The 14,296-nt window shown below is 29.8% G+C and overlaps 1 protein-coding gene across 4 annotated transcripts; it reads right to left on the reverse strand.

Moving 5' to 3' along the window:
• Positions 1–1,336: 1,336 nt before the first annotated feature.
• LOC133680217 (DNAJ protein JJJ1 homolog) lies at positions 1,337–5,948 on the reverse strand. 4 transcript variants are annotated; one of them, XR_009836273.1, is made up of 4 exons: positions 4,164–5,946; positions 3,762–3,820; positions 3,434–3,644; positions 1,337–1,733 (listed from the first exon to the last, which is right to left on the reverse strand). XR_009836273.1 is itself a non-coding variant. In XM_062103025.1 (3 exons), exons 1-3 carry the CDS (start codon positions 5,829–5,831, stop codon positions 3,587–3,589), a joined length of 1,785 nt encoding a protein of 594 aa, XP_061959009.1. In that variant the 5' UTR covers positions 5,832–5,946; the 3' UTR covers positions 3,163–3,586. The 4 variants fall into 4 exon arrangements, 1 of the variants encoding a protein (XP_061959009.1); XR_009836274.1 differs by lacking the exon at positions 1,337–1,733 and adding an exon at positions 1,756–2,163; XR_009836275.1 differs by lacking the exon at positions 3,762–3,820 and having other exon boundaries at positions 4,164–5,948.
• Between the last annotated feature and the right edge of the window lie 8,348 nt (positions 5,949–14,296).

Genomic DNA, 14,296 nt, shown 5'->3' on the forward strand with positions numbered 1-14,296 from the left:
TTAGCTGAATAAAAAATCAAGCGATTAGCTAGGAGAAAATCATGTTCAACACCCATTGATTTTTTTTTTGCCATTATTTTTTTTATCAAAACAATGTCATTTTTACTTCCTGTACAATAAAAAATTTGATTGACCTTGGTAACCCTGGTTATTCGACCCAACTCATGACCCGGGACATGACAAGGGTCAACTCTTGGACCGAGTTTTAAAAGCATGATAAAAAAAGCACCAAATATGATATGAAAATTCAATGAAATTAAATAATAAGAGATGAAATTGCCACAAAACAATTAATCAAGAAGAAAACTCAAAATAAAAGGAATTATAATCATAAGAATGATGACCAAATTCAACAAAAAAATTAAATCAAATGATTATGGATTAATCGAAAAATAAAATCTAATCATAAAAAGATTAAAAGAAAAATAAATAGAAACCAAAAGAATAATGATCAAATTTGATAAAAAAACATAAAAAATTAAAGGTCAAATGATGAAATTAAAAAATAAATAAATCAAATTCGATACAATTAAAAAATTAAGGATCACTTTGTAATTTTGTAAAGTCAGCATACCTTTTAAAGTGAAGAAAAGATAAAAAAAAAAAAGGAGAAAATTGTCGTCGGAGCGCTCTTTCATGCTATGAATGTTGACATGCACCACCCCACTATATAGAGGGTGGTGTGGTGTGCTGCTTTAGACACTGCCTTGAAAGGTTACCAACAACCATCAAGAGGTGTTATATGCATTGCCTGAAAGGAGTGCATGTTTGCATGCACCAACTAATTTTTTTTTTTTATTATAAAAAAACTAGAATATCCTTGATTATATGAGATAATTGTAAGAAAACTTATGTTAAAACACTGAAAGAAGGGCAAAGAAAAGTTGTTCCTAAAAGCTACGAGGTAATTACAAAAAATATAAAAAATTAAAAACATCCACAGAAATTAGCTGTTTTTTATTTTTTTCAAGAGCATGAGAATAATTATATTGTGTAATAAATATGAAAATATTATTTTTTTGGTCATTGAATGACTCATTAGTCGGTTTTACGGTTGATTGCATTGTGATGAGTTTCAGTTTTATTTGTAATATGGCGAATGCCTCAACTCTCTTCCATTTTTCTGTGCACTTAATTATATTTTTAATCTCTTGATTTTCTATCAGTCCTTGTATCAGGCTTAAAAGGGCTTCCTTTCTACTAAAAGCAGCCATAATGCAACCAGTGACCCTAAATTATCACTCAACACTAATCCTAAGGCATCCTCTTCTTTTCTCTAACAACTGCGATAACCCTAGGAAAAAAAATACAAGAAGAAAATTTCACACAGCAGACAGTGCCAAACTGCCAATTTCTTTTTTTTAAAAAAAAAAAAAAACCAAAAAGCCTTGACCGACCTAACATTAGTAAGCGCCGAACATTTCATTCAACCGACTAGCTAATTGGCTTTAAATTCAACTAAACAGCTCTCTCAAGATCCTGAACCTTTTTTTTCTCTCTCGTTTCTTGTTTCCCAAGCATCATAGATTCACTCTATTCTCTGTCACGGAGGATCTTGAAAAAACCTCTAGCTTGCTGATGTAGGAACAAATCAGGGACCGCTTCAACGCTCAAGGTAATCTCGTCTGGAGTTCAACAACTTTTCATCTAACTACAAAAGTTATCACGGCTGAGGAATAGGGCCCTTGTCAGAACACGATTTGACTTCCCGAATCACCTAGCCATATTAGAAGCTGTGCGGAGAAGACAAAAGAAAAATCAAGAATAGATTTCACATTCTTCACACATTGACTGAATATAGTTTGTGTACAGACATTTTCACGACAACATATATGAATATTTATCCTTTCCCTGTTTTCTGATGAATATTCAATGCAAGAGAGACCTCTTTTTTGCTGATAATGAAAGGCCTTAAAAGAGTTTACAAAGTTAGAAACACAAAAATTCAGTTATCATAATTTTTAAGCCACGCCTCAAGAATGTGCTCTCCACTAATTAGAACCCGTTTAGGAACCAAGTGCAACCTGCTTTTCCTTAATGTTTTTCATTTGGAAAAGCAGGTTGCACCTGGTAACCTGGTTCGAGAAGCAGGTAGCACCACGGATGCAACCTCAAATTCAAACAGAGCCACTTGTACAGAATGCTTGATGGTTCATGGATTTCCTATATAACAACATTGATCATAGTTCACATAGGGAAAATAAAATACAAGTATAGACTTCGCAAATTTGTGCTTCAGATAACGACTCAATAAATCCATGTTATAGAAAATTCCTTCATTTGTTAAAGATCTTATATCAACCCAACCGCTGTCTTACCTCCACTCTTCGAAAGGCTGCGTGGATCCTACTTTGTCACTCAGTTCTCTATCAAGGGTCATACTTTCAATTAAATCCTTAAGTCTTGTACTTTCTTTTTAAGCAGTAGGAATTGGCAGGCATAGAAAGTTAAAGAAGTAAAACATACTTCCTTCCCCAAACTACACTATACCTAGCAAGGGTAGACATATTGCTCGTCCTAACCTACATAACAAATGTCCATCTCGGAACTGCAATAGAAATTGGCCACCCTACCCTTCTGTGTTTAGATGTTTCAACAGTCATATACTATGCATTAAGTAAAAGTCTCTATGATGGTATCACATTGTTAGACCCATCTGGAAGTTCAGCTTTTTCTAGCAAACTTCCTCTCTTTCAATTAAGAAAGAATTCTCCGTGAATAATTGCAATAATGAAAATAACTTTATACAACTTCCGCATGCATGCTCATAATTAAGGAGTCATGCTGCCGAAATTATCAATCCATTGTGCTGTTTTGCAAAGAGTTGGTCTGTGCTAACATCCTCAATTGAACCCGGAGGAGGAGCTCTGGGAACATACAAACAAAGTATTCAAGCACACAAGCAGACAACACAACTGAGTATTCAAGCAGAGAACCAGATTTAGATCTCTGCCCAAGTTTTAACGGTAAGCAAAATAAAGTGTTTAAGTGGATCAGCAAGGTCATTCTAACATGCAGTTTCCAGCATCGGTTGTGTTGTTTTTACAAGAGCCAGGCTGCTTTTTTTAAACTAGATTAACTGAACCAAGAAAAAAGCTCATGGGACCATGCAAAAAGGTGTTACAGTACAGAAACAAAAAGCACAATAAAGTCTGGGGAAAGTTAGCAGAAGTAATGAAGTCAAATTATTATTATCTTCTGTATGAAAACAGAAGCTTAATAAATAAATAAAATAGGAAAATTCCAGGCAATCTAATTATAAACAGATTCAAACAGTTTGCAGTTCCAAAACCATTCAAATAATTACACTAACCAAGGGACTATCAAGACACAGGAAAAAATTTAAAGACAAACTGTTACTAGTATACAATGTCCCCTCCCATGTACCATGATTGGCAAGAAAGAAAACTTGATGAGGAAGGGCAATTAATACCTGGAACCGATGAGGTCTATATCTTGCTCTTGAACAGAAAACAATGAAAAGCTGCTGCATAAACCTCTTACAAGTCTGCTTGCACTTATACTTCCAAAAAATCTCTTTAATTATGGCATGTAGCAATAAATTACATGTGCTAGAAAACTTTCCTCAGTGGGATTTCAGTGTAGCATGACCAGTATCACCCAAATGCTTATGTAATTTATTCCTGCAAAGAAAAGGGATACAGTAAGAATTTCTCTGTAAAATGGGGGAGGGTAAAAAGGAGAACAAATAAACCAGAGCTAAAAAATAAAGTAGCAGATGAGAAATGAGTCATGCGGACCTTGATTCAAATTCCACTCCACATGTATCACATACATTACCAGAATCCTTAGAAATTGCCTGGGTTAGAATGCAGCTGAGATAATTAGACAACCCAAAACCATAGCTAATAGAATAATTCGCAAGTACAGCATCTGAAACTAAGAAATCTTGTGCTTATTAAGGAATAAAACCACTCACATCACCAGCAAGTATCTCAATAAATGTACGTCAACAACTATAGTTTTGGCAAGATGATAAAACAATACTTATGGCACTAGTTCATAATTCCACATATTAGCATAACTACTAGTGATAATTAGGGGTTATTAAAAGTTGTTTTGAAACAAGTATATCAAGAACTACAATCAAAACACCTGAAAGAAAATAATGAATGAGCAAACATACAAAATGAACTCCCTACCTTTCCTTTCTTGCCTTTAGACAAGTTCTTTGATTTCACATTTGCTTCCTTCTTTGCAGCCCCTTTCTTCTTGGTAGATTGGTTTGAGCTCTTGCCAGTTTTCCCTAAATGATCATCGATTTTACCATCATTCTCATCCTCCACAAAAGAATTAGAAGCAGGCTCCTTGTTTTGCTCATCATCACACCCATTAGTTTCTTCATTGGCACTCTTGCTTTCATCAATGTCGTTTGTAACACCTTCACCACCATTGTTCCAACCCCTCATTTTCTTGCCTCTTCTCCTAGTCTTCCGGTTATTATATTCCATAACCTCAACCTCCTCTTTTGCATCCTCAACTTCCTGTGGAAACTCCTCATTCGTATGCCTTGAACCCCTACTTTTCCTACTTCTGTGCCCCGACACCATTGCTTCAAGTACGCTCATTTCCTCCCCCTCCTCATCCTCTACATTCCCATTCTTCTCGTCAATCTCATCCATGTCATCAGCATCAAAAAACCCATCTTCTTTATCACTTGAATACAGAACCTCAGCCCCATTCCCTTCCCGCTGTATTTTAAAATCCTCTTTAAACCTCTCCTCTATTTCCTCCACGTCCTCATTCTTCTCCAGCTCATCCTCCTCGATATCTTCCCTCTCGTCATCTTCATCCTGAAACGAGTCCCTCAACTCAGCAACCTTCTCCTTATGCTTCTTTGATTGTTCATGATTCTTCCATTGCTTCTCACTCTTAAACTTCTTCCCACACACGACACAATACAACTCCTTCCCTCCATTCCCCTTCTTCCCCTTATCCTCCTCTTCCTCAAAACCCTCCATTCCATCCACCTCCTCTTCATTCACCCTCGCCCATTCCGGTTCCTCGTACGCTCTCAACCTCTCCATCTTCTCCCTCTCCAACTTCTTCTTCCTCTCCTTCTCCTCCTCCTTCTTCCTCTCCATCTCAGCATTCTTTTTAACAACCATATCAATCACCCTCTTATCCCTCTTCTTAACAAACTCCCCCAACCCCCTCACAGTCTCATTATACTCCCGTCTCGCCTTCTTCCTCAACTTCTTATTTTCCTCCTCCATAACCCTCCTCGATTTCCTATTCGGCCCCGCCATCACATCATACTGATCAACCCAACAAAAATCCATAACAGTGCTAAACCCCAACCAATAATTATAAAAAGCCGAAACCTGCGCATAATCACTCTGCAAACTCCCCATCAACGGAGCCTCCCTAACACTATCCAATCCTAACCCTAATTTCCTACAAAAATTAACCTCATTCGCATAAATCTTATCAAAAACATCAGAATAAACCTTATAAAAACCTCTACCAGAATCAGTATAACCCGAGTAAACAGTGTTGGAGAAGAAAGAGAACAAATTAGGAATGACTGAGTCAGGGACCGAGTTACCAGAATTGGGATCGGAGAAGAGGATTTGAGAACGGTGAGAATCGTACCAAGCTCGTTCTTTGGGGTCGGAGAGGACCTCGTAAGCCTGAACAAGCTCTTGAAATTGAGCAGTAGCTTCGGCTTGGCTTAAGCCAGATTGGAGAAGCTTGTCAGGATGGCGCCGGAGAGCAAGCTTTTTAAAAGCCGAACGGATTTCTTCAGGCGACGAGTCGCGTGATAGACCAAGCACCTCGTAATGGCATCGCAGCTGATTTGATGCCATTGATATTTCTTTTACTTAGTGTATTGTTAGGGTTTAGGCCCTTCAGGGAGGGAGGGAGGGGGGGAGAGAAGCAAGACAGGTCGGCTATGAATGAGAGAAAATTCTTAGTTTTTTATCAGAAAGTTCAGCTTTCCCCCATATAAATACTAGCTATTTAACGCGGGTTGTATATATGCTATTTAGATGCTTTTTTATATATAAATATTTTAAAATTTAAATAAAAACAATATATACAAACATTTAATTAAATAATTTGGTAATAATCTATGTTAATAAATAAAAAAATTATTAACAAATAACTAAAAGAAAAATTAAAATATTCAATATATAAAATAAGATATTTACTATATTGTGTTTATTGAACTTATTTATTTAAATAAATAAAAGATAATAAAAATACAAATACAAATGAAACTGTTATAAAAAACTCACACCCTAAAACAAATATTGCTCAAGGTGAAACATATCAAAAATAATATTTAAAAATAAATATTTTTTATTTTAAAAATTAAAGTTCATTTGTATAAAAAAATTATAAATGAATTAGAATAATATCTTCAAAAATCAAATACAAACAAAACGATTTTAAAAAAAACTTTTATTCAAAAAAGGTATAAAAAACTTGTAACATAGATCATGAGATCGAGAAAAACCTATAAAAAAATTAAAGATAATCATAAAATCAATATTTATTAAAAAGAAACTAATGTTGAACAATAAGATCGTAAAAGGTAATGAGAGAAAAAAAAGATGTTGGATGACATTAACTTTTTAAACTTGGGCCCGAGTCATTAGATCGTAATGAGTACATGCCAACAATTTTCTTAAATAAAAAATTAAAAATTAAACGTAAGAATATCAAAACACCTCAATGACCTTGAGATTATAAAAAGACTCGTGTAAAAAGATAAAAGTACCCTTTAATACATACCTTATTATTTTTGTCTTTTTTAAGGTTAAATATGTAACTGTATACAAGAAGGAGGGAAAAAAACCTGTTAGTTAACAATTTTTTATATTTTTTTTTATCCTAGTGATAAAGAAGCATTTTTACAAATTAAAAGTTTATAAAAATATGAAAAAAATCTTGGTTAATAGTTTTAAATTTTGTTGAACTTGAGGTAAAAACATGTGTACTGTATAAAAAATCTAGAAAAGAATAACATACCCCCAACAACTTTTTAATGACCAAAGAACAAATGGAAAAGATCAAATCACCTTCATACGATTCAAATAAGGTTAGATTTGGATTTTGATGTAAATTTTTTTATTGTCCAATTTTACGTCATCGAGCATAACTTTCAACACAACCATTGGATTGAGTTGATATTTTTACAAACATTTCTAGACATGCTATTATATATTACATTAAGATTTCAAGTCAATTGGAGTTCGAAAAGAGATTATTTCATAGGGTCAAATTTAACTGACGAAACTTGTCAAATTTGTATATCTGGACTTTTGTCTTTCGTCTACTATTTGGACTATATCTAGATCTAAAGAAGTAATTATACTAAGATTACAATTGTGTTGGAAAGCAGACATTCATGACTTTCCAGTGATTTATTATAGGCATACTAATTCATCCGGACAAGAAAGAAGAACATGTTTGAAGTGAGGACTGAAATCTGTCAGGCATGTGTGAAAATTGAAGAAACATTGTTTCCTTGTATATTATGGATTTTAGTAAATACAAAGATTCCTTAATTCTCTTGGAAGTATAAGTGGAAGCTATCGACTTACCTATTCTACATAGATTCTATGTTAAACAAGAAGACATTTATGACAACAATTATTATCAATCGTTTATAAGGATTTCATATCCATTATTGAATGTATATTGTGGTAAGGAGGTTTGTGATTCTTTTATTGTTATTTTTTTATTTTACGACTTTCTTATTCAAAAAGGAGATATTAAAGGAGTCCATGTTTGAAGAGAAAACAAAGTGGCAACAATTTCTCCTCCAAAAAAAAAGTAAGAGGTGACAAGTTTTTCTTGTTTTCAAGGACAATAATAGTAGCAACAAGGATTTATATTTTTTCTGTTCAGATTTATTATGTTTTATTTTCTTCTTCTCATACAACAACAAAAATAATTTATTCTCATAAGTTTTATTTTTGTTATAACTTCTATTTGGGCTATCTAATTGGGCTAGCAACCTTGCCATTGTTTGTAATGGGCTTAATTCATACTAGGCTTAGGTTTGATTAATTAGCTAAGACCAAAGATTTGTTTGAGTTTAATTAATAAGTAGCTCTCAACTACAACCTAAGGCTTGTTTGGGTCGGTTTATCAGTAAAGGTTTGTTTGGGCTTAATTAATAAATAGTTCTCAACTGCGGCCTAAGACTTGTTTGGGTCCATATATTTGGGTTTATTAGTATAGGTTTTGAGTTAATTTTGTAAATGGGTCAATTTAGTTCATAAGGGTAGATCCATTAAGGTTTTTATTTTCAAGAGTATAAATACTCTTTTCAATGACAAAATATTAAGACTTTATAATACTATTTTTGTTGAATTTATTGAGCTTGTATGAGAGAGATTCTTGTATTTTTTTTTATTCTCTAACAAACTAAATTGACTTATTGAAGATTAATTGGCTTCATGGTATATTCCTTATACTTTCCTTTTGCGAATTGGTATTCATAGGGTAAAGATTCTTATTCCAATAGTGATGGTGTCTTGGAACAGATTTTTATTGTGTCATACTCTTATTAGACTTATTTTGGCTTTCCGAGTTCATTGTCAATCTTGTTATGAGTTGCATAACCACGTGATCACGAGGTTATCATCACGCCTCCACCCTCAAGGCTTTCTTTTATTCCACTCAAGGGAAAAAAATGTAATTTAACTATATCAATTCACAATATACTATGTCTAGTGCTATAGTAAAAAACACCCGTGCCGTATATTTGTTGTTAATATAGTTTCCCAAATATGCCTTTTCTCCTCTCTCTTCCCTTCTTCTCACTGCAGTTTTAAAACTCGACTCAATGATTAATCTAACATAAAGTTTTAGTTATGAGTTGAGAGAGTTAAGTTGGGTCAATAATAAAAAAATCTTTTAAAAAAAGAATAAAAAAATAAAAAATTCATCATTTTGTTCAAAAAAATCAACATGTTGATGGATGGGTTTCGATCGAATTAAACCTGGGTTGATCGGGTCACTGAGTCTATCCATATTTTTAATCAAGTCAACCAAGTTTTTTTCCTTTTATTAATTTCTCTTTAAATTGGATCATTCCAGGTATAGGGATGGTCAAGTTCTGAGTCAACTTGTCGAGTCGGTCTAGATTTTAAAACAATGTTTCTCATAGTTTTTTTATGAATCAATTTTTATGTAATAGAATAATAAAAGAAAATAGGTACTCAAAAAATTGAGCATCAACTCAATATTAATACGTTTTTCTAAGATCACAATAACCCATAAAAAATAAATCGAAATAAATAATGAAGTCTAATTCATAATATATAATTGTGTTTTTTTTTAGAATCATTTTTTATTTATTAATATGATAGAAAAAAGTAAGTGATCGTAAAACGGAGCATCAACTCAATACCATGATGTTTTTTAGAGGTCACGATAGTCTCATATAAAGAAAAACAAAATAAATAACAAAGTATAATTTCTAATAAATCAAATATTAAAATGTGAAAATTAAAAAAAATACCAAAAAAAAACATGTTGAGGGTAACAATGATTTCCCCCTCAACTAGTTCTTGTTAATTCAATGATTTTATAAATTATATTTTTAACACCATTAAATTATTCTTTATACAATTAATAAGATATTTATATGACATTGTTTTTTTTTTTCATAAAAGTATAGATATTTTAAATGAAATATTTAATATTACCATTTAATTAAAAAGGTTTTAATTTTCCAAAAAAAATTGAGTTTGAAATTATTTATTTAATGTTAACATTAAATGAGCTTTTCATTTAATATCAAAATACTTTTGTTCGCTTGCATCCACACATAATTTGTACAATTTTGTATAAACTTTAGTAAATGTTTTATATTTTGATGTTAAGCAAAGGATTAAGTTGTAAGTTAGTACAGAAGTCATTGCACCTTTTTAACGAACTTTCAAAAATATATGTGTTTGGTAAAAGATTTGTTTTTATTATTTTATATATTCAATAAAAGCAAATAGAATTTTATTACTTATAATCAATTTAAGGAAGTGTTTTACTTAGGGTAAATTAAAATAATTTTTTTTGGAGGTATTATAAAATTATAAAAACCACTTAAAAATTTTTACATTAGACAAAAATTTAGACCTGAAAAGTTATAGACAAAAAATAATTTTATATGTTCAAGAAAATATTATAAAACCTTATTTCGATCTCTGTCATTCAAGAAAAAATAATTAAATTAAAAATTATGGTTTTCACAAAATAAAATAAAAATCACAAAACTTATGATTTTTGCATTATCATGGAAAAAGCATTTTGTGAGGACCTAAAAAGTGTTTAAAGTTGGCGTGTAGGATTTTTGAAGTAAAAAATTACCAAAAAAATAATATTAATAAAAAATATAATTTTCACATCGGTATGTAAAAACATGTCAAGATGATATAAATCAATAAACATCAATGAAAAGATCCATTAGACATAACAATTTAACGTATTACAAAGTCTCCAACTAAAAGGATTCCAAAGAAATTAAGTTGTAAGTTACTAGAGAAGTCATTGCATCTTTCATTGCATCTTTTTAACGAACTTTAAAAAATATATGTGTTTGGTAAAAGATTTGTTTTTATTATTTTATATATTCAATAAAAGCAAATAGAATTTTATTACTTATAATCAATTTAAGGAAGTGTTTTACTTAGGGTAAATTAAAATAATTTTTTTTGAGGTATTCTGAAATTATAAAAACCACTTAAAAATTTGTACATTAGACAAAAATTTAGACCTAAAAAGTTATAGACAAAAAATAATTTTATATGTTCAAGAAAATATTATAAAACCTTATTTCGATCTCTGTCATTTAAGAAGAAATAATTAAATTAAAAATTATGGTTTTCACAAAATAAAATAAAAATCACAAAACTTATGATTTTTGCATTATCATGGAAAAAGCATTTTATGAGGACCTAAAAAGTGTTTAAAGTTGGCGTGTAGGATTTTTGAAGTAAAAAATTGCCAAAAAAATAATATTAATAAAAAATATGATTTCACATCGATGTGTAAAAACATGTCAAGATGATATAAATCAATAAATATCACTAAAAAGATCCATTAGACATAACAATTTAACCTATTACAAAGTCTCCAACTAAAAGGATTCCAAAGGAATTAATTGAGTTGATTTACAATAAACTTCTTTAGATATTATATGAATTACAAAATTTTAAAGATTTGAAAAAAACTTCATGATAATGAAAATATCATATAAAGCCTTTTTTTTTATGCAAAATGCCTATTAGAAAAAAAACTAAGTATGCATTTTCTATTCATTGTAATAGTTTAATTAGTATTTTACCATTGGAGAAAAAAACATCAAACCAAGCTTTTGAGGTTATATTGTTTTTTCACCATGAAATAAATATCTTTAACATATTGCATGAGGTTATATTTGTTATTTTCTTTTTTAATGCATAGTGCAATTACAAATTTAGCCTTGGAATAAATAATTTTAAAGCTTTTAACCTAGGGATGTTTTTGTCATTTTATTTTTTTGGAATAATGCAATTACTTTGACATCCTTGTAGACAAAAACAATATAACTCTCTTATAAGGGTTTTTTTAATCATTTTACATTGGTTTTGTTGTAGATTTGGAGGTTACTTGAGAGTATTATTGTAATAATGATATATTAAATATTATTTTAAAAAAAACTGCTAGAGCGTGCTTTGCATGTGCCAGCGTGTGGATGACCCTCGCGTTGTTGAAGCGGCATATGTGGAGCTATATGGCCACCACAAGCCGCCTTTCAAAACAATATTTGGCATGTGTACCTAACGCGTTGCTGGTTTGGCGTCAAAAACTATTTTCTTCCCTTATTCTTCTCTCTATTCTCCTCCAAGTTTGCGCCAACTCGTGAAAAATTTCAAAACAACCCTTGCAATTATTTTCTCATTCTCATTTGGTCTATATGCTTTTGATCACTATTTTGTTTTTGAATAAGCTATAAAATTATAAATGCTTTTCACAACTATTTTTTAATCTATATATAATTTTTCAAATTACAAATGTTTTTTTATTTCAACCCCTTCCATTTTTAAATATATGAATAATTTATCAAATTACAAATGTTTTTCAATTTCATTCCCTGCGATATTTTTAGTCTTTTAAATTCGGTTCTTATTCTTTTAATTGTTACTTATTTTGTTTAACATCATTTTTTTTTCAAATTTCATCCTTTTAGGTTTTTTTTATATCAAATTTCATCGTTATTTGTTTTGTTGCTATTTGTTTTGGCTTTTGCAAGTTTTTTATTGATATTTCTTCACTTGTTTCTTTCTTCAATATTTTATTGGTTGAGAATTGAGTTTATTTATTTAACCCGGATCCAAGATTTCACGGGTTGTGATTTTTAGAAGTTAGATTAGGTTTAAAAGGTTTGTTTGAGCTCATTTGTTTTTTTTTCTTTTTCTTAAGGTGATTTTTTTTATTTCTTTTTTTTTGTTGTTATTTTTACAGTCTGCTTACCATTATTTTTCAATTTCACCTCATGTTATTTTTTAGTCCCTAAATGATCCATGAAATTATAAATATTTTTCAATTTCACCCTCATAATTTTTTTATATTTCAAATTTGATCATTCTTTAAATTGCTATTTATTTTATTTGTGTTTATTTTTAAAATTGTTTTTTTCTTCAAATTCCATCCTCCATGGGTTTCTTTTCTATTAAGTTTTATCCCCATTTTATCTTTGCTCTTTTTTTTTTGCAAGTTTTATTTTTAATAATATATTTTCACTGATTTCATAATTTAAAATTAAATTTTTTGATAATTGAGTTTTTTAATTTAATATAGGTCCACGATTTCATGGGTTGTGACTTTTAGAAATTAGATAAGGTTTATAGGGTTCGTCTAGGTTTTTTTAAAGATGATATTTTCTTATTTTTATCCTTTTTTCCGTTTGTTTTGTAATTTTTTTTTTGGTTTTTCTTCTGTTGAGTTGGGCCTCTATAATTTTTTTTTAATTAACCCCTTGTCATTTTTTAATCTATGAATAATCTATCAAATTATAAATGTTTTTTAATTTCACTTCCTATGATGTTTTAATCTTTCAAATTTGGTCCATATTTTGTTAATTGCTATTTATTTTGTCTATGATCATTTCAATTTTTTTTTTCAAATTTCATCATCATTGTGTTTTTTCTTTTGCAAGTTTTTTTATTGATATTTTCCACCGATTTTATCCTTAAAAATTAAATTAGTTGAGAATTGAGCTTCTTGATTGAACCAGGATCTAGAATTTCATGAGTTATGAGTTTTAGAGATAGATCAAGTTTAAGAGGCTCACTCAGGTTTGCATGGTTTTTTTTTTTTTTTTAAGTTAGTGCTCTCTAAATTTTTTTTAATCCTTTTTTGGCATTTTGTTTTCTTATTTTTTGTGATTTTATTCAATTGGGTTAGCTCTCTACAATTTTTTTTCAAGTTCACCCCTACTATTTTTTAATCTATAAATAATCTATCAAATTATATTTTTTTTAATTTCACCCCCTATTATTTATAAATCTTTCAAATTTGGTATTCATTCTTTTAATTATTATTTATTAATTTATTTGTAATTTTGTTTTCAAATCTCATCATCCTTTCACTTTTTTCTGTTAAATTTTATCCATATTCCTTTTGTTGCTATTTTTTTTATTTTGCAAGTTTTTTTATTAATTTTTTTTACAATTTCATCATTTAAAATTAAATTTGTTGATAATAAGTTTCTTGATTAAACTCGAGTCTAAAATTTGATAAGTTGTGAGTTTTAGAAATTAGACTAGGTTTAAGAGGTTCATCTGAGTTTGCTTTTTTTTTTCTTTTTTAACCTAATGTCTTCTTATTTTATATCCTATTTTTCTTGGGTTTTGTTTTCTTATTTTTTATGATTTTATTCTATTGGGTTAGCCCTCTATAATTATTATTTTTTAATTTCACCCTTACTATTTTTCGATCGATAAATATCCTATCAAATTACAAATGCTTTTCAATTTCATCCCCTATAATTTTTTAATCTTTCAAATTTGATACTCATTCTTTTAATTGCTATTTATTTTTTTGAATCATTTTTAATTGTTTTTTCAAATTTCTTCATTCTTAGATTTGTTTTATGTCATATTTTATCCTCATTCTTGTTGTTGTTGTTTTTTTTTCTTTTTGCTTTTGAAAGTTTTTTTTATTTAATATATTTTCAATAATTTCGTCCTTTAAAATTAAATTGGTTGAGTTAAGCTTTTTTATTGAATTCAAATTCATAATTTAATTAAGTTGCAAGTTTTAAAGACTAGATCAA

The sequence above is a fragment of the Populus nigra genome, chromosome 19 (genome assembly GCF_951802175.1).
Source record: "Populus nigra chromosome 19, ddPopNigr1.1, whole genome shotgun sequence".
In the NCBI taxonomy this organism is placed as follows: domain Eukaryota; kingdom Viridiplantae; phylum Streptophyta; class Magnoliopsida; order Malpighiales; family Salicaceae; genus Populus; species Populus nigra.

What these genes read in the sequence shown, in the direction of transcription:
- LOC133680217 (XM_062103025.1), bottom strand. Translation starts at nt 5,831, where the DNA reads ATGGCATCAAATCAGCTGCGATGCCATTACGAGGTGCTTGGTCTATCA. An exon ending in CTAAAGGCAAGAAAGGAAAG is followed by an intron (nt 3,821 to 4,163) that starts GTAGGGAGTTCA and finishes ATTCTAACCCAG; the next exon opens with GCAATTTCTAAGGATTCTGG. An exon ending in GGAGTGGAATTTGAATCAAG is followed by an intron (nt 3,645 to 3,761) that starts GTCCGCATGACT and finishes TTTTCTTTGCAG; the next exon opens with GAATAAATTACATAAGCATT.